This window comes from Cetorhinus maximus, chromosome 28, assembly GCF_964194155.1.
Source record: "Cetorhinus maximus chromosome 28, sCetMax3.hap1.1, whole genome shotgun sequence".
Lineage (NCBI taxonomy): Eukaryota > Metazoa > Chordata > Chondrichthyes > Lamniformes > Cetorhinidae > Cetorhinus > Cetorhinus maximus.
In genome coordinates this window covers 15164339-15188849 of record NC_135906.1, presented here as the reverse complement: position 1 = coordinate 15188849, position 24511 = coordinate 15164339, and the positions used below count along the sequence as shown (strand labels likewise).

The following is a 24511-nucleotide window of genomic DNA, read 5'->3' as shown; positions in this document are numbered from 1 at the left end:
GGGGCCCCTCACACAGAGGCTGGGGCTTAGTGTCTCCATTGGAGCCATAAACTGCATGAATCCTTGAGGCACACCTCTCCCTAAGTGCCCCTCACCTGTACATCAGTAACACCGGTCACCGTTTTGATCCATAAGAAAGATTCCTCAAACGTGGTGATGGCTTTTTCCTCAGCCCCAGTTTCCTGCGTTGCTGGTCGCTCAAAGTGTAGTTCATCAGAGTGAGCAGCTGCTCTCATTGCCTGGGAAAATCACCACAAAACAGCTTATTATCACTCACAGACATTTGTTGAGTTCTCCAATGGTGCAAACTACTGGTGATGCTTCGCAAGGTAGGGATTGGCCAGAACTATTTCAATAGAGCTACAATTACAGTCAGTACTCTTCAGGGTGAGATCTTTAGATTCCGGATGGTCCTTGCTCCACACTAAATCAAGATTGAAGTAGAGCACAACATCATCTGTTATGGTCTGGCACCAGGATAGTGAAAGTGATGGTGCGCAAACCCACAGATCCTGGCTCATGCTGAGTGAAGTTGCCTTGATTGCACAGGGTTTATTGGGTAGTTTGGCAGTGATTTTAAGTTAAGAAGCAGTGTCCTGGCTGAGCTGAAAATGCTGGAGTTCATCACAGAAAGCTTGGATTCAAATATTGTCATTTCTCATTATATAATATATATATATATATACACATGTATACATATTATATACAATATATATGCAGTAATCAAAGGCCCCTTCTATATGATTCTTACCCGTCTCTCTGCACGTTCTGCTTGTGTTCTTTTCTCCTCAGCCAGCTTCTTGTACTCTGTGAGAATCCTTTCCCGCTCCCGCCGTTCCTTATGCACAACCTCCTCGTACTGCTGAAGCTCTGTCTGCTCAGTGAAATTGCACAAATACTATTAACCATTACAATACAGAGATGGTGCTGCAGCACAATTGCTGAAGTGGTATGCTGGGACTCTAGGGTCATTACACAGATGCCATAGAGTCCACTTTTAAGTTCTTGTTTATGTTAGACTCAAAAGACTTCCCGTGTCTAGACTGCAAGAGGCAGACAAAGCAGATGCTTGCATCTTTTTTTTCTGTAGCTTGTTTTTCCTGGAACAGATTGCTAGCCTGAAGCCAGAAGCTATAGCTTGAGGGGTGTCATTTCACATCAAGAACGTTAACCAGAAGTCTCTCCCGCTCTTACCACCTGCTATAGGTGTGTTGGAAGGATCTGCAGGTTAATAATCAACCTGTTCAGCTGTGTTACGAATGCACCTTCTGTGGCTATCAAATCCTGGAATGAGACTTGAATCTAGAGCTTCTGGCTCAGAGGCAGGGATGGTACCCATGTGTCATAAGATCTCCTGTTTATGTTAGACACTATTGTCATACTGTCTCTTTGCCCCTTATTCCATTTTTCTATATCTCCTTTGTATTTTCTATGTTCAGCATGGTTCTCCTCATCAAAATTAACATTACAATTGTCATAAGCCTCCTTTATTTGTTTCAGTTTAACTTCCATGTCCTTTAGTCATCCAGTAAGCTATGGCTTTGGATGCCATCTCTCTTCCCAGAATGTACCTACTTTGTACCCAAACCATCTCCTCTTTGAAGACCTCCAGTTGTTCAATTGCATACCAATTTTTGATTCCAATCCACCTGGGTCAAACCTCTTTTCAACTCACTGAAGTTAACTCCCTTCCAGTTAAGTTGTTTTGCACTCAATTGTACCTTGTCTTTTTCCATAACTATTCTAAACCTGGTGTTATGATCACTGTTCCCCAAATGATTTCCAGCTGAAGCATGCTTTACTTGCTCCATTTCACTCCCCAGAACCAGATCTAGCACTGCTTCCTTCTTCACTGGACCTGAAACACACTGATCAAGAAAGTTCTCTTGTATACATTTCAGGAATTTCTCCTGCCATGTGCCATTTACACTGCTAGGATAATGGGAGTTCTCTATTAGCAAACCCTGTAGTTCTTGCATTTTTCAGTAAGTTGCTTGCAAATTTGCTCTTCTATCAACTTGCCACTGTTTGGTAGCCTCTAGAATACACCCAGTGACATAACCATTCCACTTTGGTGCTTAATTTTAACCAAATAGTATCTATTCTTGACTCTTGTGACCTCATCCATCTCCAGTGCTATAATAGTTCCTTTGATTAAGAGTGCCATCCCCTTTTCTTCCTTCCCCATCTTTCCTGAATACTTTTTAGCCAGGATCCTTCTTTTCTTCGAGTCAGACTGTTATTGCCATTATAGCACAATGCCATGTGGTGACATGCCTTCAGCTCACCAACCTTAATTACCACACTGTGTGCATTTACAAACTCCAAACCTATCTTAGGTTGCCTCATTGCAGGTCATTTTAATTTCCCACTTTGTCTGCTGCAGTGTTCCAATGAAGCATAATGCATGCTTGAGCAACTGCACCCATGTTTCAACTACAGACTTCTGGACTCAACACTGAGTTCAACAATTTTAGATTGTAATCTCTGCCTCTTTGTGGTTTAGATTGTCTTGCTAGTTAGGTTTTTGTTTCTCGCTTACTTCCCCTTCTATTCCACTTTTAGATGTTAGCTATTGAGGCTCCTTGCACTCACACCTCCTCTAAACATTTTTGTTTTTACCTTTCATTTCTTGTTCCATTACCGCTCCTTTTGGCCTAGTACTTTGAAACCTTTTGTCATTTAATCTCGCCTGCCATCATCCTACCACAAAACTTCCCTTTTGTTCATCTTCCCACCCTTTCCCTCTTCACTTACTCAAAACCTATCACAAAAACTAACTTAGAGGAGTTCTGATGAAAGGTTGCTGACCTGAAATGTTAATTCTGTTTCTCTCTCCACAAATATTTCCAGAATTTTAATTTTAGATTGCCTCATATTTGCCTTCTCTGTGGTCCCATCTATTTCTGAACTGAACTTTAGTGCTATTTGTCTCTTTCAGTCCTCTGTGAATCTTGGATAGGATTTTTAAACCTCCAATGAGGCAGGAACAGAGGTGGGTGAGTGCAAAAATTGATGTTGTTGTTTGGCATGCCAGTTTGCCAGCATCATCCCACCTCCAGGCCATTTTTCTGGAGTTGGGATGGGAGTGGAGAGCGGCAGGGTTACCCAACCACAAGTGACGGTTAGCCAATCAACAGCTGTTAAAAGCCATAATTAAGATCTAATGTCAAAGGCCTACTAGAATTTACCAGTTGTGTCTGGCTCCCCTGAGACCAGGAGGGGGCCAGTACTCCAGGCAGGCTTTGAAGCCCTCCTCACCTGTCTGGCTTCAGCTGCAGGCCGCTCGGCATTGCTGAGTCTAATTTTTATTTCAAATTTTTAAGTTTCTTACCTGAAAAGACAGCTTTTTGTTTCTTCCACCTTTGAAGGCCAGCCTACTGTCTTCAAGTGGACCCACCCTCTAGCTACTAATTGGCCAATTCGGGGGAATGTGCTGCTGGCTGTTCTGCACACAGTGCATTGTTATGACCCCCATTTGACCCAAATTTCAGGGCCAGACCCAAAGGGGAAAACCCTGCCCCTTGTTTCTTCCCTCTAATGTCTCGTACTCTTGCCCACACCCATGTCAAATTAGTTTAACCCTCCTCATAGTATCAGTTAACTTATCTGCAAGGACAGTTCTGTTGAGGTACAACCTGTCCACCTTGATCTTGGTCCCTCATGTCCAGAACTGGTTGCAATGCTCTAGGAATCTAAAGTTCTTCCTTCTATGCAATTTCTCCAGCCATGCGTTAACCTGTTTTATCTTACTGTTCCTATACTCAGTAGCAGATGACACTGGAAATACTTCAGAGATAACGCCATGTCCAAATGCAGCAACACATGGACAATATCCAAGCTTGGGCTGACAAGTAACACTCACGCCACACAAATGCTACGCAATGACTATCTCCAACAAGAGAGAATCTAACCATCGCCCTTGACATTCAATGACATTACCATCGCTGAATCCCCAACTATCAACATCTGGGGCCGGGGTGGTGGGGGGGGGTTACCATTGACCAGAAAACTGAACTGGACTCGCCATATAAATACTGTGGCTACAGTGTCCTGCGACGAGTAACTCATCTCCTGACTCCCCAAAGCCTGTCCACCATCTACAAAGTACAAGTGATGGAATACTCTCCACTTGTCTGGATCAGTGCAGCTCCAACAACACTCAAGAAGCTTGACATCATTCAGGGTAAAGCAGCCTGCTTGATTGGCACCCCATCCACAAACATTCACTCCCTCCACTGCCACAGTAGCAGCAGCGTGTCATTTGCGAGCTGCACTGCAGGAACTCACTGAGGCTCCTTAGGCAGCACCTTCCAAACCCACGACCACTACCATCTAGAAGGAAAAGGGCAACAGACAGGTGGGAACACCACCACCTGGAAGTTCCCCTCCATGTCACTCACCATCCTGACTTGGAAATATATCACTGTTCCTTCACTGTTGCTGGGTCAAAATCCTGGAACTCCCTCCCTAACAGCACGGTGGGTGTACCTACACCACATGAACTACAGCGATTCAAGAAGGAAGCTCACCACTACCTTCTCAAGGGCAATTAAGGATGGGTAATAAATGCTGGCCTAGTCAGTGACACCCACATCCAAGAATGAATTTTAAAAAAAGACCTTTGAGATCCTGCTTTTTAACTTTCTCTCTCGCTCCTGAAACTCTGATTACAAAACTGTAACTCCCTTCCTATGTCATTGGTTCCTACGTGGACCGTGGTTTCTGGCTATTTCCTTTTCTCCTGTGTCCCCTCACAGTGCTGTCTTTTACCATCATACCAGGGAACCAACACACCATGCAGGACTTATGCACCACTCCCCCTCCTCACAACCTTGTAGTTATTTACCTCACACTGCCACTGAAGTGTTCTAGACTGCACTCCTCTAAGATGCCATCACTGGAATTTAGTGCTGAAAGCGAGTTGAGAGTGCCACACTCCCAGAGGATTTCTGCACTTCCTGCCCCTTCCTATCCTGCTGGACAGCTGCCCACTTACTATTCTCCTGAATTTTCGGTAGCTTCTGGGTGAACATCTCCTGGAACGTGCGCTCCAGAAAATTCAGTTTCTTGTATGCCTTGCAGTGATTCCAACAGCTCTTCAAGCTCAGAAACCATGAGCTAGAGTTCAAACAATCGGAAGAATTTCCTGTACACATGGTTATCCAAGGCATGTGAAGCATCCTGCTGCTGTTCCTGTTGTTGAATTTCTTCTGACCTCCCCCTCCCTCACACATGGTCAACTATACAAGGAGAAAGTTGGCCTTTCACGGTGCATTGCCATTACTACCTCTCTATTTGACTGATTCTCTTAAGCCCAATTTCCACTGAACTTTTCCCTTTTCTGTTGCAATTCCTAAACCCTCCCCCAGTGAACAGAGCCAGGTTTCTCCAAGGGAGGAAGCGGGGACCAAGCTGGGAACTGGGAAGTTCTGACATCCTAGTCCAAAAGCTGAGCCTGGAGGCTGACACTGATCATACAGATGATTCTGGGTGGAAAATGGAGACAATTCTCCAAAGCCACTTTGGCTAATCTTACAATGACTGGGGAAAGCTGAGATGGGGGATGGAGTGAGGCAGGCGGGGTGGGGGGGCACAGTGGTGGGGAAATGTGTAATGTTCTCCATGATCCACCATTGGTCACTTCTTGTTGCATCCTCATGGTGCCAAGATCCTGACCACCTGTAACACTGCAAAGCTAATTAATAAATTAATTATCTAAGTCGAGATGGCTGGGTAGGTGATGTGCTTTAGCTGTATGATGTGGGAGCTGGCAGATCCCATTGTGAGCCGCAGTGACCACATCTGCAGCAAGTGTTGGTTGCTGGAGGAACTCCGGCTCAGAATTGATGAGCTGGAGTCCGAGCTCCGGACACTGCAGCACATCCGGGAGGGGGAGAGTTACCTGGACGCTTTGTATCAGGAGGCGGTCACACCCGGTAGATTAAGTACCTCAAGTTCGGTCAGTGGTCAGGGTCAGCAGGGTGTGACTGCAAGTGAGGCAGGTAGAGGGATCCTGTGTTCAGGAACAGAGGAGCCTCATCTCTTGACCTTGTCCAACAGGTACAAGGTACTTGCTCCCTGTGTGGATGAGGAACAGGGCTGTAGGGAGGATGAGCCAGCTGACCGTGGCACAGGAGGCCATTCAAGAGGGGGGAGCAAAAAGACAAGTGGTAGTTGTAGGGTATTCTATAATTAGGGGAATTGATAGCATCCTTTGTAAGCAGGATCGAGAGTCCCACATGGTATGTTGCCTGCCCAGTGCCAGGGTGAGGGATATCTCTGACCGGCTTGAAAGGATATTGGAGAGGGAGGGGGAGGATCCAGTTGTTGTGGTCCATGTCGGGACAAATAACATAGGTAAGACTAGGAAAGAGGACCTGTTTGGGGATTATCAGGAACTAGGAACTAAATTAAAGAACAGGTCCTCAAGGGTTAAAATCTCCAGATTACTACCTGAGCCACATGCAAATTGGCATAGGGACACGAGAATAAGGGAAGTAAACACGTGGCTAAAGGAGTGGTGCGGGAAAGAGGGGTTCCATTTCGTGGGGTACTGGCATCAGTAATGGAACAGGAGGGATCTGTACCGTTGGGACGGTCTCCACCTGAACAGATCTGGGACCAATGTTCTAGCGAAAAGGGTAAATAGAGTGGTCAACAGGACTTTAAACTAGAAAGTGGGGGGAGGGAAGGGTAAAACTCCAAGAAGTATGACTAATGGGTAACAAAGCAGCAGGTTAGCGTGTGGGGGGGTGGATTCAACTTCATGGAAAATTATGAGAAAACTGAATAGAAAGAAGAGCCCAGGAGAGGCTATTAAAGTCTCCAGAACACAAAATAGGACAGAGTTAGAAACAAAAAACTACTGCGGATGCTGGAAATCCAAAACAAAAACAGAATTACCTGGAAAAACTCAGCAGGTCTGGCAGCATTGGCGGAGAAGAAAAGAATTGACGTTTCGAGTTCTCATGACCCTTCAACAGAACTAAGTAAAGTAGTAGTTGCTAAGTAGTTGCTGGCGCACTGACCTCTACCTCGTGGAGCCTGAGCGTCAACTCGCAGACACTTCCTCCGACCTCTCCCTGGACCATGACCCCACCACTGAACATCAAGCCATTGTTTCCAGGACTGTCACTGACCTCATCTTCTCTGGAGATCTTCCTCCCACAGCTTCCAACCTGATAGTCGCCCAACCTTGGATGGCCTGCTTCTACCTCCTACCCAAAATCCACAAACAGAACTGTCCCGGCAGACCGATTGTGTCAGCCTGTTACTGCCCCACGGAACTCATTTCTCGTTATCTTGACTCCCTTCTCTCTCCCCTTGTCCAGTCCCTTCCCACCTACATCCGTGATTCCTCTGACACCTTACGTCACATCAACAATTTCCAGTTCCCTGGCCCCAACCGCTTCCTCTTCACTATGGATGTCCAATCCCTGTACACCTCCATCCCCCACCAGGATGGTCTGAGGGCCCTTAGCTTCTTCCTTGAACAGAGGCCCGAACAAACCCCATCCACCACTACTCTCCTCCGTCTGGCTGAACTTGTTCTCACACTGAACAATTTCTCCTTTAACTCCTCTCACTTCCTCCAAATAAAAGGTGTGGCTATGGGTACCCGCATGGGCCCCAGCTATGCCTGTCTCTTTATGGGGCATGTGGAACATTCCTTGTTCCAGTCCTACTCTGGCCCCCTCCCACAACTCTTTCTCCAGTACATCGATGATTACTTCGGTGCTGCTTCATGCTCTCGTTGGGACCTGGAAAAATTTATTAATTTTGCTTCCAATCTCCACCCCTCCATCATTTTCACATGATCCATCTCTGACACTTTCGTTCCCTTCCTTGACCTCTCTGTCTCAATTTCTGGTGATAGACTGTCCACCAATATCCATTACAAGCCTACCGACTCCCACAGCTACCTCGACTACAGCTCCTCACACCCCGCTTCCTGTAAGGACTCCATCCCATTCTCTCAGTTCCTTCGCCTCCATCACATCTGTTCTGATGATGCTACCTTCAAAAGCAGTTCCTCTGACATGTCCTCGTTCTTCCTTAACCGAGGTTTTCCACCCACGGTCGTTGACAGGGCCCTCAACCGTGTCCGGCCCATCTCCCGCGCATCCGCCCTCACGCCTTCTCCTCCCTCCCAGAAACATGATAGGGTCCCCCTTGTCCTCACTTATCACCCCACCAGCCTCCGCATTCAAAGGACCATCCTCCGCCATTTCCGCCAACTCCAGCATGATGCCACCACCAAACACATCTTCCCTTCACCCCCCCTGGCGGCATTCCGTAGGGATCGTTCCCTCCGGGACACGCTGGTCCACTCCTCCATCACCCCCTACTCCTCAACCCCCACCTATGGCACCTCCCCATGCCCACGCAGAAGATGCAACACCTGCCCCTTCACTTCCTCTCTCCTCTCCGTCCAAGGGCCCAAACACTCCTTTCAAGTGAAGCAGCATTTCACTTGCATTTCCCCTAACTTAGTCTACTGCATTCGTTGCTCCCAATGCGGTCTCTTCTACATTGGCGAGACCAAACGTAAACTGGGCGACCACTTTGCAGAACACCTGCGGTCTGTCTGCAAGAAAGACCCAAACCTCCCTGTCGCTTGCCATTTTAACACTCCACCCTGCTCTCTTGCCCACATGTCTGTCCTTGGCTTGCTGCATTGTTCCAGTGAAGCCCAACGCAAACTGGAGGAACAGCACCTCATCTTCCGACTAGGCACTTTACAGCCTTCCGGACTGAATATTGAATTCAACAACTTTAGATCTTGAACACCCTCGTCCATCCCCACCCCCTTTCCGTTTCTTCTCCCTCCCTTTTGTTTTTTCCAATAATTTATATAGATTTTTCTTTTCCCACCTATTTCCATTATTTTTAAATCTATACCTGTAATGCCCTGTCAGTCTTTCCACCCCACCCCCACTAGAGCTGTAACTTGAGTGTCCTGCCATTCATTCTTAATTAGCACATTCTCTTAGATAATATCACCACCTTCAACACCTCTTTGTTCCTTTATCTGTGACATCTTTTGATTATGTGCTCCTATCACTGCTTGCTTGTCCCTACAACCACCCGCCCCCCCAATTTCTCCCCCCCTCACCCCTCACCCCCTCTCACCCCTCACCCCCCCAACTTCTCCCCCCCTCCCAACTTCTCCCACCCTCCCCCCTCCCCCCTCCCCCCCTCCCCCCACCAACTTCTCCCCCCACCCCGCACCCCCCCCCACCCCCCGACCACCCACCTTAAACCAGCTTATATTTCACCCCTCTCCTATTTTTACTTGGTTCTGTTGAAGGGGCAATAGGACAGAGTGTTTGGAACGGGCTAGGAATCTAACTTCAAGCATATCAGATAAAGGAACGACAATGAGAAAGGGGACAGGAAATACAGGACTGAAGGTGTTGTATCTGAATGCACGCAGTATACGAAATAAGGTAAATGAGCTTGTGGCACAGATTGAAATTGGCAGGTATGATGTGGTGGGCATCACAGAGACATGGCTGCAAGGGGATCAGGACTGGGAGCTAAATATCCAAGGATATACATCCTATCGAAAAGATAGGCAGGTTGGCAGAGGGGGTGGGGTTGCTTTGTTAGTAAGAAATGAAATTAAATCGATAGCAAGAAATGACGTAGGGTCAGATGATGTAGAATCTGTGTGGGTAGAGGTGAAGAACCACAAAGGTAAAAAAACCATAATGGGAGTTATATACAGGCCTCCAAATAGTAGTCAGGATGTGGGGCACAAGATACACCAGGAGATAGAAAAGGCGTGTAAGAAAGGCAAGGTTGCAGTGATCATGGGGGGATTTTAATATACAGGTAAACTGGGAAAATCAGGTTGGTAGTGGATTCCAAGAAAAGGAATTTGTAGAATGTCTACAAGATGGCTTTTTGGAGCAGCTTAGATATATAAAGGGTAAGAGAGAGGCAAAAGTGGACATTGAGCCGCTGGAAAATGACGCTGGAGAAGTAGTAGTGGGGAACAAAGAAATAGCGGAGGAACTGAATAGGTACTTTGCGTCAGTCTTCACGGTGGGAGACACGAGTAACATTCCCAAAGTTCAAGAGAGTCGGGGGGACAGAGGTGAGTATGGTGGCCATTACCAAGGAGAAGGTGCTAGGAAAACTGAAAGGTCTGAAGGTGGATAAATCAACTGGACCAGATGGATTACACCCCAGAGTTCTGAAGGAGATAGCTGAAGAGATAGCGGAGGAGTTAGTGGTGATCTTTCAGGAATCACTGGAATCAGGGAGGGTCACAGAGGACTGGAAAATCGCTAATGAAACCCCCCTGTTTAAGAAGGGAGTGAGGCAAAAGACGGGAAATTACAGGCCGATTAGCCTGATCTCAGTCGTTGGTAAAATTTTAGAGTCCATTATTAAGGATGAGATTTCAGAATACTTGAAAGTGCATGGTAAAATCGGGCAAAGTCAGCATGGTTTCATCAAGGGGAGGTCATGCCTGACAAATCTGTTAGAATTCTTTGAGGAGGTAATGAGTAGGTTAGACAAAGGAGAGCCAATGGATGTTATCTACTTGGACTTCCAGAAGGCCTTTGACAAGGTGCCGCACAGGAGGCTGCTCAGTAAGATAAGAGCCCATGGTGTTAGAGGCAAGGTACTAGCATGGATAGAAGATTGGCTGTCTGGCAGGAGGCAGAGAGTGGGGATAAGGGGGTCCTTCTCAGGATGGCGGCCGGTGACTAGTGGAGTTCCGCAAGGTCAGTGTTGGGACCACAACTTTTTACTTTATACATTAATAACCTAGATGAAGGAACTGAGGGCATCCTGGCTAAGTTTGCAGATGATACAAAGATAGGTGGAGGGACAGGTAGTATTGAGGAGGCAGGGAGGCTGCAGAGGATTTGGACAGGTTAGGAGAATGGGCAAAGAAGTGGCAGATGGAATACAACATGGGGAAGTGTGAGGTCATGCACTTTGGTAGGAAGAATAGAGGCATAGACTATTTTCTAAATGGGGAGAGAATTCAGAAATCTGGACTGCAAAGGGACTTGGGAGTCCTAGTCCAGGATTCTCTTAAGGTTAACTTGCAGGTTGAGTCGGTAGTCAGGAAGGCAGATGCAATGTTGGCATTTATTTCGAGAAGACTAGAATATAAAAGCAGGGATGTGCTGCTGAGGCTTTATAAGGCTCTGGTCAGACCACATTTAGAATATTGTGAGCAATTTTGGGCCCTGTATCTCAGGAAGGATTTTCTGGCCCTGGAGAGGGTCCAGAGGAGGTTCACGAGAATGATCCCAGGAATGAAAGGCTTAACATATGAGGAACGTTTGAGGACTCTGGGTCTATACTCGATGGAGTTTAGAAGGATGGGGGGATCTGATTGAAACTTACAGAATACTGAAAGGCCTGGATAGAGTGGACATGGGGAAGATGTTTCCATTAGTAGGAGAGACTAGGAACCGAGGGCACAGCCTCAGAGTAAAGGGAAGACCTTTTAGAACAGAGATGAGGAGAAACTTCTTTAGCCAGAGAGTGGTGAATCTATGGAATTCATTGCCACAGAAGGCTGTGGAGGCCAGGTCATTGAATGTATTTAAGACCGAGATAGATAGGTTTTTGATTGGTAAGGGGATCAAAGGTTACAGGGAGAAGGCGGGAGAATGGGGTTGAGAAACTTATCAGCCATGATTGAATGGCGGAGCAGACTCAATGGGCCAAATGGCCAAATTTCTGCTCCTATGTCTTATGGTCTTATGGAGCCCGACTGATAATCTTAAATTGGTTGTCAGCATAGTTCTTAGTACATTCAGGATTGTTTAGCAAATGTTATCCAATCACAGAGTCACATCTAACATCTATCGCGCACACTGTGTTTTGAGTTTTGCAAGCACGGGCTGGTTGGGTATGGTAGGTACCTTGCCTGTTATCAACAGCCAAAGAGACATGCTGTTTGATATGATCTGCCAGTCTTTGAGACGCATGGCTTACATAACTAGTATCACACCGGCACTGAAGTTCATATACCACATGACTCATTTGTGTGATAGGCAAAACGTCTTTTTGGCTTGACAGCAGCATCCTGTTCGTGGCAAACACCACTCGTGTTGCTACTGCATGGTAGCAGCATGAAATGGTTAGCTTCACCTTTTGCTGAAATTTTTCAGATTTCTTACTCTTCCAAAGTAATCTGAGGTAGACTGGGTACAAAATAAATGATAACCATTCTCTGGTTCATTCCCCAGGACAATGCCTTGACCAATTGGAGTCAACTTGCCTGATTTGAATTTAAACAGAGCTTGGCAGTTAACTGTCAGTCATCTGTTAACTGATACATTGTCCTTGGCAGTGACTATACCAGAGTCTACTTGCCAACCAATCAGCACTTTCTTATCATGAAGTATAAATTGTTGTTTCCTTTACATTTGCTATTCTTGCAAATTGTCCTGATGAGTACAAGATGAAAAGCTTTGACAACATATGTTTTTTTCAGCAATACTTAACTACTACTTCTTGATTTGCCCGATTTTGCCTTACTGCCTTCAGCCTCAATGGTGCCTGTACTTTAGGCCCTAGCCCTTCACCTGGTTTTAATGTGCCTCACTGCCTCAATGTTCTGTGATCAGCTTGAGCCAAGAAAATCCCACTCAGATAATATGTTGTTCTCGCACACAAAATAACCAGCCTGTGGTGATACCTGCTGAACCAGCATTATTACTCAGGGCTTGCCTAGAAATGGGAAAATATCGGGATAGTGGACACACTTCCAAACAAGCACCTACATAGCCTGAAGGATGTCAAATCAGGGAACAAATGGTTCACACCCTGCCCAGGCCTCAGCCTTCCGAGCCCCAGTGAGATAAAAAAATAAATGTGTTGTGTTCAGACTGGTACCTTTGCAGTGTCACGAGATAGTTGGGCATCAGTGTTCATAGCCTGCAGCTCCTTCAGTTCCTGTTCTTGCTGCACAACCTCAGCTTCGAGGACATCCAGTTGTTTCTGAAAGGTGACACTCTCCTCCTGGAAGTAGAAACATAGAAACTAGGAACAGGAGTAGGCCATTTGGCCCTTCAAGCCTGCTCCACCATTCAATATGATCATGGTTGATCCTCTATCTCAACACCATATTCCCGCTTTCTCTCCATACCCCTTGATGCCCCTAATATTCAAAATTTATCAATTTCTTTCTTGAATATACTTAGTGACCCGGCCTCCACAGCCTTCTGTGGTAGAGAATTCCACAGGTTGACCACCCTCTGAGTGACAAGATTTTACCTTATCTCAGTCCTAAATGGCCTGCCCCGTATCCCGAGACTGTGGCCCTTGGTTCTAGACTCCCCAACTATGGGAAACACCCTCCCTGCATCCAGTCTGTCTAGCCCTGTTAGAATTTTATACGTTTCAATCAGATTCCCTCTCATTCTTCTAAGCTCTAGTGAATACAGGTCCAGTTGAACCAGTCTCTCCTCATACGACAGTCCTGCCATCCCCCGTCTCAGCCTAGTGAACCTTCGCTGCACTCCCTCTATGGCAAGTATATCCTCTCTTAGGAAAACCAAAACTGCACGCAATACTCCAGGTGTGGTCTCACCAAGGTCCTATATAACTGCAGCAAGACATCCTTACTTCTGAACTCAAATCCTCTTGCAATGAAGGCCAACATACCATTTGCCATCCTAATTGATTGCTGCATCTGCCTATTTACTTTCATTGACTGGTATACAAGGACACCCAGATCCCTCTGTACATCCACATTTCCCAATATATCACCATTTAAATAATACTCTGCCTTTCTGTTTTTCACACCGAAGTGTATAACTTCACATTTATCCATGTTATACTGCATCTGCCATGTGTTCGCCCACACACACAACTTGTCTAAATTGCCCTGAAGCCTCCTTGCATCCTCCTCACAACCCCGCCCAGTTAAGACCCATTTATTCCCACTCTCTGTTTCTGGTCTGTCAACCAATTCTCAATCCATGCCAGTATATTACCCCCAATCCCATGTGCTTTAATTTTGCCCACTAGGCTCTTATGTGGGACCTTATCAAAAGCCTTCTTGAAATCCAAATACACTACAGCCATTGGTTCTCCCTTATCTATTCTACTAGTTACATCCTCATGATTTCTCTTTTATAAACCCATGCAGACTTTGTCTAATCCCGTTAATGCTTTCCAAGTGTTCTCTTACCATGTTTTTTATAATAGACTAGCATTTTCCCCACCACTGATGTTAGGCTAACTGGTCTGTAATTATCTATTTTCTCTCTCCCTCCTTTTTTAAGTAGTGGGGTTACATTTGCCACCCTCCAATCTGTAGCAATTGCTCCAGAGTCTATAGAATTTTGGAAGATGACCACCAATGCATCCAATATTTCCAGGGCCACTTCCTTTAGTACTTTGGGATGTAGATTATCAGGCCCTGGGGATCTTTCAGCCTTTAACCCCATTCATTTTTCTAGCACCATTTTTGTTTTTACTGATACTGATTTTCTTCAATTCCTCCCTCTCTCTAGACTCTTGGTTCCCTAACATTTCTGGGAAATTATTTGTGTCCTCTTTTGTGAAGACAGAACCAAAATATGTGTTCAATTCTTCTGCCATTTCTTTGTTCCCCATTATAATTTCCCCCATTTCTGGCTGTAAGGGACCTACATTTGTCTTCACTAATCTTTTTCTCTTTACATATTTATGGAAGCTTTTACAGTCAGTTTTTATGTTCCTTGCAAGTTCACTCTCATACTCCATTTTCCCCTCCTTGATCAATCTTTTTGTCCACTTTTGCTGAATTCTAAACTGCTCCCAATCCTCAGGCTTGCTGCTTTTTCTGGCAATTTTATATGTCTCCTCTTTGGATCTAATACTATCCCTAATTTCTTTTGTAAGCCATGGTTAAACCGCCTTTCTTGTTTTATTTTTGTGCCAGACAGGAATGAATAATTGTTGTAATTTATGCATACATTCCTTAAATATTAGCCATTGCCTATCCACTGTCAACCCTTTTAGTAAGGTTCACCAATCCATCATTGCCAGCTCATGCCTCAAACTCTCGTAGTTCTTATTATTTAGATTCAGGACCCTAGTTTCAGATTAAACTTCTTCACTCTCCATCCTATTGAACAATTCTGTCATTTTATGGTCACTCTTCCCCAAGGGACCCCGCACAACAAGATTGTTAATTAATCCTTTCTCACTGCACAATACCCAGTCTAAGATAGCCTGCTCTCCAGTTGGTTCCTCAACATATTGATCTAAAAAACCACTTCACACTTACACACTTCAGGAAATCCTCCTCCACAGTAATATTGCTAGTTTGGTTTGTCCAAGTAAAGTAATAGCAGGAGTCATCGACAGTGCTATCAAGCGGCACTTACTTAGCAATAACCTGCTCACTGACGCCCAGTTTGGGTTCTGCCAGGGCCACTCAGCTCCTGACTTCTTTACAGCTTTGGTTCAAACATGGACAAAAGAGCTGAATTCCCGAGGTGAGGTGAGAGTGACTGCCCTTGACAACAAGGCCGCATTTGACCGAGTGTGGCGTCAGGGAGCCCTAGCAAAACTGGAGTCAATGGGAATCAGGGGGCAAACTCTCCACTGGTCGCAGTCATACTGAGCCCAAAGGAAGATGGTTGTTGGAGGCCAGGCATCTCAGCTCCAGGACATCACCGCAGGGGTTCCTCAGGGTAGTGTCTTCAGCCCAACCATCTTCAGCTGCTTCATCAATGACCTTCCTTCCATCGTAAGGTCAGAAGTGGGGATGTTTGCTGATGGTTGCATGGTGTTCAGCCCCATTCGTGACTCCTCAGATACTGAAGCAGTCCATGTCCAAATGCAGCATGACCTGGACAATATACAGGCTTGGGCTCACAAGTGGCAAGTAACATTCACACCACATAAGTGTCAGGTAATGCCCTTGATGTTCAAGGGCATTACCATTGCAAAATGCCCCACTATCAACATCCTGAAGGTTACCATTGACCTGAAACTGAACTGGACTAGCCATATAAAAACTATGGTTACAAGAGCAGGTCAGAGGCTAGGAATCGTGCGATGAGTAACCCATCTCCTGACTCCCCAAAGCCTATCCACCATTTGCAAGGCACAAGTCAGGAATGTGATGGAGTACTCCCCACTTGCCTGGATGAGTGCAGCTGCCACAAAACTCAAGAAGCTTGACACCATCCAGGACAAAACAGCCCGCTTGATTGGCACCACATCCACAAACATTCAGTTCCTCCACCACCGACACACAGTAGCAGCAGCGTGTACCATCTACAGGATGCATTGCAGGAATTCACCAAGGCTGAATAGACGTCACCTTCCAAACCCACAACCACTACCACCTAGAAGGACAAGGGCAGCACCATCACCTGGAGGTTCCCCTCCAAGCCACTCATCATCCGGACTTGGAAATTTATCATGTTCCTTCACTGTCACTGGGTCAAAATCCTGGAACCCCCTTCCTAACAACACTGTGGGTGTACCTACACCACATGGACTGCAGCGGTTCAAGAAGGCAGCTCACCACCACCTTCTCAAGGGCAACTAGGGGTGGGCAATAAATGCTAGCCCTGCCAGTGAAGCCCACATCCTGTGAATGAATAGAAAAAAAGATTAATTTCTCCATTACGTTCTAAAGGTCCTCACGGCTGGCTATGTCAAAGGTCTTGATCAGGTCAACAAATGTGATTTAGTGGTCCATATTCTGTCCTTGTATTTCTCCAGGAGCTGTCTAACTGCAAACTCCAAATCAGTGGTTCCTTGACCTTTTCTGAAACTGCACTGACTCTCTGGCACCAGATCCTGGTCAAGATGTTGAACTAAGCAGTTCAGAAGAATTGTGACAAAGATTTTACTGGTGACGGAGAGGATTGATATTTCTCTTCAATTGTCACAAGATTGACGAGTTTCTTTCACTTGTACAGGTGGACCATGGAGGCATCTTTGTATTCTTGCAGATGGTTCCTTGCTCCCAGATAGACTGAAAGAGTCATTGGGCTTCTTGATCAAGCAGTGACCTCCAGCCTTGTAGACCACAGCTGGAATAGCATCACTCTGGGAGGAGTTTGTTTGCATTTGTTGTTTCTAACACATGGCAGGGTCATTGAGAGTGCAGTTGGTGGGGACCTGTGGCAGCCTGTTCATTGCTTCATTGCTGGATAAGGCTGATTGAGGATGTGGTTAAAGTGCTTTGCCCACCTTTCTAGAATTTGGGCTTTTTCTGTGAGCAGTGTTGACTTGTCAGCACCAAGGATCGGTGATGAACCAGTAGATTTCAGAGCATTGTAGAATTTCTTCCAGTCTTTGTGGTCTCTATATGACTGAGGTTTGTCTGCTTTCTGATTCAGCCAAGCATCTTAAATCTCTCTAAGCTTTCATTGGACAGTCCTGCGGATGTTTCGTTAGGCATTGTGCTTGGCTTGCCATTGAGGTAAACATGGTAGAGGCAATGTTGCTGTCCAGAAGTTTCTGGATTACCTCATTGCTTTCATCAAACCAATCTTGATACTTGTGAGAGGTAGGGTCAAGGGCATCTAGAGCAGTGGAGTATCCCTGAAGATCATCCTCAATACAGTAAGTGTCCATTTTCACTGTACATAGCCGACTCTCGAGTTTCTCTGAGAGAGATTCCTTCATGACTGTCTATTTAAGCCTTTAGACATTAAGACACTTCTGAACCTTCATGTCTTGGGGGCTAATGGGGATGGGTCTTGATATTTTGCTTTGAAATGGTAAGATGGTGGTCAGTCCAGCAGTCAGGGGCGCACATGGCTTTTGATTCAGGAAAGATAAATTGATCTTGGAAGGGTTACAGTGCAAATTCACAAAAATGACACTGTGACTCCGAGGGTTAGATTATGAAACAGATTTTCCTTTTTAAGACTGTTTGGGTTTAAGGTTGGTCATTTAGGAGTGAAAACAGGAACACTTGTTCACACATAGGTTAGTGTAAATCTGGAACTTACTCCTCCAAAAGGTTACAGGTGCTGGGGTTCAATTGAGGCTTAAAGACTCAGATCAATAGATTTTTGTTGGGAAAGGGTATCAAAGGTTATGAGTCAAAGGCAGGAAAATAAGGCTGAGGTATGGATCAGCAATGATCTAACTGAATGACAAAACAGGCTGGAGGGATTGAATTGACTCCTCCTGTTTCTGTGAGTTATGTAACATAGTAGGATCTAAGTGCTTGCAATGTACTTGTCCAGATAACCTCACACTAAATGGCACTGTTTTGGGAAAACAATTTGCAAATATAATTCTACAGCTTTCCACTTTACTACCTTCCATGAAAGAATTAGTGCGAGGGCAATTTGCTATAACATAAATATAGTTAATATTCATTGCTGTTTAACATGCACTTTCCAGGCAGTAAAGAAAGCAATTATGGGGACTGTTGATGCTCCAATTCATCCACTTGCACTGATGGCCAATACAGGATCTCCGGATGTACCCGGGAAAGCATCTTGATGCTGTGATCAACTTCTCCTCTCTCCTACTATAGCGACCCTGAGAATTGCAAGGCTACAGAAGGGTTATATTGCAGGCAAAGGTGATCATACCTGCAGATGTGCCTTCAGTTTCTGATACACCTTCATCACATGCATTGCCTCACTACATTTCAACTGGGTTTTCTCCAAACGATTCTCCAGTAGCCGCAAGGTCTGGAACACACAAAGTGATGTCAGAAAGAATTTAAGGACTTATTTAACAACTCACTGCTCAGTATAGGAACATTAATAGGAACAATATAGGAACATTAAAAAACAAACCAGAATTCTCTATTAATAACTGAGCACAATGTTTAGAGGCAATGATAAAATAGTCAGTAATTACCTCAGGCTTACAGTCTTATAGGTTGCCCCAAACATCCTGCTCCCTACACCCACATTCAGTTCCTCTCTTACAGGAGGTTTTTTAAAATTTATGAAAAATTGCCCATTGAATTTTTCCCCCATTAGGTCAATCCCTGAATTGGCAGCCTCACCTGCGCATCCTCAGACATGTTCTCCATGATCTCTTGCAGGGTCTTGGCCTCCTGTAAGTTCTTGCTGTACTGCACCTCCAGATCCATCTGATTTTTCTTCTTCAGCTCTGTCACATGCCTAAGAGCATTCAGGCGTTTAATCTTATCGCAAACCTTCTGGTCCATCACCATAATGACATCCTGATCAATGAATGAGGTCGGAAAGCATTTAATTAAATTAATATTTTATTATTAATTACTACATTAGATTAAAAAATGCCTTTAATAAACTGAAAATCAAGTGTTGCAAGTTCTGGGACTTCTCTGAATACTTTTCTTGCACTTCATACTAAAAGCCACTTCAATAACAGTGGGCCCTTGCTCCACAAGAATCAGAGTCTAACTTTACTCATGCAATAAATCTGGCAACATAGTACTCCCCATAGGTTGAATGGAGTAGCTTGGTTACTATAACTTACTTACTTGAAATGGCACAAGTTCTCTCATATTCTCCTAGCTTTCAGATAGCGAAATAATTGTACTACCATACCCCGCGACTTAGACCACATTCATCAAGATTAAAAGCTAAAATAAGCAGGAGCAAAGCCAATGTTAAGCTTAATGTTACACCCCTTCAGATACAAAAACTATAAAATACTTCTCAAATGCTCCAAATGACTAATGGACCAATAGACTAAAATCACATTCACTCCAATTATACAGAATCGCAAAGGGCCAAACCCCTTCCCATTCCTTCTCATTATGAAGAATCCCACTACTTTTTTTCATTCTATCATGGAATGTGGGTGTCGCTGGCAAAGCCAGCATTTATTGCCCATCCCTAATTGCCCTTGAACTGAGTGGTTTGCCAGGCCATTGCAGAAGGCAGTTAAGAGCCAAGCACATTGCTGTGGATTTGGAGTCAGATGTAGGCCAGACAGGGTAAGGATGACAGATTTCCTTCCCCAAAGGACATTAGTAAACCAGATGGGTTTTTTACAACAATTGATGATAGTTTCATGGTCACCATTACTAGGATTAGCTTTATATTCTAGATTTTAATGGAATTCAAATTCTCAGCTCCTGTGGGGGATTTGAACCTGTGTTCCCATAACATTAGCCTCGGCCTCTGGATTATTATTCCAGTGACATTACCACTATGACTTCATCTCCCCATAAGATATCCATTTTGTAGGATTCCAATGGCTCAGCTGAAGTTCTGAGCAACTCACTGATGCTTCCAACATTGATTAGTTTTTGGCTTTAGTGCTGGAAGCATGCCGATGTTGAGACAGGCAGGGAGTGTGTCGTCATACTGAATTTTGAATATCTTGAGCTGCAATGATAAGAAGATGGTCTGGCTACCAGTCTCATCCCTGGCAGTACATAGCCCCCAGTTGTATGGGAGTAAATTTCTACCATCCAAACACCTTTCTTCCCACAGCACCTCCTGGAACAAAGCAAATTTCAGAGAATCTCAAGTGTTACCAGCAGGGTGAGCCCTTTCTGCATTGGACAAAACACAAATCCCTACCTTGTGCCCAGATCAAGGAATTAAAATCAGAGAATTTGAATTTCTCCTTTCCACCTTTCACCATTTGCAGGAGTTTTGGAATCTGCACTTGATGTCTCTAGAACTGTCAAGGAAATCCAATCAACAATCACCTTTCCACTTTTATTCCTCAGTGCCACTTTCTCACGACTATCTTGAAATGAATCTTTAACAAGTTTCTCATCGCTCTGAAACACAAGATTCAAATCCATTTCAGTAATTCCAGCATCTTTAAGACAGAAAGACACAAAATGACATGAGGCGGGGTAAGATTTTTAAAAATTCATTCATGGGATGTGGGCATCGCTGGCTAGGCTAGCATTTATTGCCCATCCCTAATTGCCCTTGAGAAGGATCTGACACAGGACAGGAGGGTGATGGTCTCTGAGACAGGACAGGATGGCAGGGTTTTGGGAGGAGGGCTCTGACACTGGTGGTGGATAGGTGGACTCTGACACAGGGCAGGCATGGGACGGGCACAGGGTGGTGGTGGGGGAAGGAACTCTCGTGCAGATTATTGCAGTATCAGAAGAATTCACCTTCATGCTCAAGGTACACTGAAAACATTCTTGCCACAGAATTATATGGACAAGTCCAATACAAGTTAGAAGCTAAACCAAGGTAACATGGTGCATTGTAGCCTTGTCCTTTTATCTTCTAGGTCTTGAGCTTGAATACAGATACAGATTAGGTATTGAAACTAGAATCTCCTCTCTCTGGGAAGACCAAAGCCACCAGAGTCGTTCCCTTGCCACGGAATCCATCACTTTCTTGGCCACATGTTCAGGCTGAATCAGACCATGCAGAACTTTGGAGTCCTGTTTCCTGGAAAGCAAAATTGCCTATTTCTACTTCTGCAACATTGCACACCTGAACTTTTCTGCCACTGAAACTTTTATCCAAGTTTTTGTGATCTTTTAGCTTGATTTACTCTATGTCCCCATGCTGACCTTCCAACCTCCCTCCATACAGTCCAGTTGGTCCAAAACACAGCCGGCCACAATGCTCAGTGACCCCTTGCCTATGGTGCACATCATAGGCTAACTCAGTCTACCAATCCATTAAACTCATAATACTCATCTTCAAATTTCTCTATTGCCTTACCCTTCCTTCAATCTCCTCCAGTCATATATCCCCTCAGGCATCCATGGGCCCTCTGTTTTTCTAGCCACCTCAAACCTTCTCACTGGATCATCCTCCTGAATGTGAACCAAAACGCTTATCCCTCTCCTCCTTTTACTTCACTTTCTTAAAACTCAACTTTTTAACCAAGTCTTTGCTCACTCCTTCTAAACTCTCCTTCAGTAGTACAGCATTTGTTCTTTTTAATATTCTCACTTTTTCCCCTTCTCTGTCAAATGCCTTAGGGTATTTTCTATTTAAAAGGCTCCACAGAAATGCAAGTTTGTTGTTTTTCCACTGTGATGAAGACAATTAAAAATGTACAGATGGAAAGTTGTTACAATGAAGAAAATTTCTGAGCCTGTCAGCAAGACAGTGAGATCAAAACTCCAGACTGGCTTATCTGATCTTACCATCAGTGCTCCTGCCAGCATTTTGTGCAGGCGCTTATTGTCTTGTCTGAGGTACTGAATGGTCTCCTTGTTTTTCTTGATTTTCCATTGTGAACTTTCATAATAAGCCTTACGATCACCCTCTGGAATAAACCAGTCAATAAAGTTAGGATATTCTACAACTGTGCACCATTTCAGCTTGATCTGCCCAGGAATCCAGTATGACCAGACATTGGCAACAAATAGAGAAATAAAACAAGTCAGCAAATTAGAGAGAACTCAGAGTGGCTTATTTTGCTGCAGCAAAATCTTAAAGTTTTCCAGCAAAATTATACAGACTTTTAGGTCCACATTTAGTTGCAATCACTGATGCAATAGGTCATTCTTGGCAATAAATATCAGTAAAATTATCCTCTTACATCCTCTAACTAAAAGAATGGACACTGATACAGTAGATAGAATGCCCCCTCTTCACTGGTTTCTGCCTCTTCACTTTCCTTTCTGTTTATTTCACAATCACTATTCCCTTTTCTCACAATTTTCCTCTCCTTCTGTTCCTTTTCTCCCTCTGTTTCATTCTAACTGTATCATGCTTGCCTTCTGACCCTAATCATATTGCTTATCATTCCCCCTCATGCCTCTTGTTTCTTTTGCCCTTTGTTTATATTGTTCTGTCTCTTGGTCTCCAGACCACCATCATCATTTTGGTTCACATTCTCTCTCCTAGTTCACATTCATTTTCTGAAGTAAATTGAAAGGACAAAGAAAGACTTTCCTCCACACATCTGTAATAAAATATCTCAACAGTTTGCATCAATTTCTGTGCCAAGGTTCTAGGTATTTTGCAGGAGGAACATGCCCAGGTATCTGACTTATGTGGTCTTCTCCATTCAGCTTCATGCATACATTAAACCAGCCAACTTACCCAATAACTGAATTTTTTTCTGTAAATCCCAGATTTTTTCCTGCACAGGAACTCGCGGTGGCCCGAGCATAGTCGACTCTCTAGGCTGTATTCTGTCACTATTCTCCCAAAGTCCCAGTACCTACTGAGCCATCAGTCTCGTTATCCGACTGTTCAGGGGGGTATTTAACTCTTTGCCTACAGATTCTATCTTTCTGCCACTGTATCTAAATCTCTTTCCAAGTTCACTCCTGTACCTATCATTCTCGCTATCTTCACCTCTTTCGTTCTGCCACTCCTTCCTTCTCTCTCTTTTACTGTCTAACTCAATTTGCTTGTTCTAATCTCCCGGGCAACAAGCAACAGACCAGTTGCTGAGAAACCACCATTTCCGTTTCCTGGTCACATTGCTGTGGTTCCGATTCAGCATTTTCTTTCCTATCACACTGATCATGTCTTGGAATCTGTATTTCCCTGCGGCACTCTACCGCATCTTTCCCTTCTCTTCACTACTGTATTGCCACTTCCATAGGGTAGCGCTCCTTCTCTAATGCATCCGAATGTTAACCGAAATGAAGTGCTGAAAGCAGCTGGAGTGGTACATGATCCCATAACTTTCTGAGGAAATATACAAAAGCAAGTTCTTTCTTTCACTGGTGTATTGCTACCTGCTCCTAAGGCCGGTTGGTATTGAGCTGGGATGGGGTTCTCAGATTTTAGAGCGATGAAAACTAAATTGGTTCTGTGAGTATCTTCCATGTGATCACAGAATCGGTGCAAGAGGAGGCCATTCAGCCCGTCGTGTCTGCACCAGCTCCCCGTATGAACATTTCACTTAGTGCCATTCTTCTGCCTTCTCAACGTAACCCTGCACATTCTTCCTTTTCAGATAACAGTCTAATTCCGTTTACGGGTACAATATGATTTCAATTACGGAGACATGGCTGCAGGGTGACCAAGGCTGGGAACTGAATACCCAAAAGGTCTCGATATTTAGGATGGACAGGCAGGAAGGAAAATGATGTGGCGTTGTTAGTTAAAGATAAAAGCAGTGCGATAGCGAGAGAGGATGTTGACTCCGAAAATCTAGATGTAGAATCAGTCTGGGTGGAGCTAAGAAGCAACAAAGGGCAGCCAACATTAGTGGGAGTTGTAGATACGTTTCCAAACAGTAGTGATAAGGTAGGGGATGGCATTAAACAGGAAATTAGAGACGCATGTAACAAGGGTGCTGCAGTAATCATGGGTGACTTTAATTTACATATAGACTGGGCAAACCAAATTAGCAATAATACTGTGGCAAATGAATTCCTGGAGTATGTATGAGATGGTTTTTTAGACTAGTATGTTGAGGAACCGACTAGGGAACAGGCTATCCTAGACTAGGTATTGTGCAATAAGGGTTTAATTAACAAGTTGTGGGGGGTCCTTTAGGAAACAGTGACCATAACATGATAGAATTCTTCATTAGGATGGAAAGTGAAGTAGTCCGATCTGAAACGAGGATCCTAAATCTTAACAAAGGAAACTATGAAGGTATGAGGCGTGAGTTGGCTAAGATACATTGGGGAGCTTAATTAAAAGGCATGACG

At 44.6% G+C, this 24511-nt stretch overlaps 1 protein-coding gene across 1 annotated transcript in view; it reads right to left on the bottom strand.

The window, feature by feature from the left end:
* The window catches only part of odad3 (outer dynein arm docking complex subunit 3), a 41201-nt gene extending 18072 nt beyond the window's left edge, over positions 1-23129 (bottom strand). Inside the window, exons 1-8 of the mRNA XM_078531231.1 lie at positions 22941-23129; positions 22037-22158; positions 20615-20689; positions 18971-19150; positions 18546-18647; positions 12877-13002; positions 752-874; positions 96-239 (exon numbers count right to left, since the gene is read on the bottom strand). Of these exons, the coding sequence (XP_078387357.1) occupies positions 96-239; positions 752-874; positions 12877-13002; positions 18546-18647; positions 18971-19150; positions 20615-20689; positions 22037-22158; positions 22941-23010 (942 nt within the window). The 5' untranslated portion in view covers positions 23011-23129. The remainder of the gene's footprint in view (positions 1-95; positions 240-751; positions 875-12876; positions 13003-18545; positions 18648-18970; positions 19151-20614; positions 20690-22036; positions 22159-22940) is intronic.
* Positions 23130-24511: the final 1382 nt, after the last annotated feature.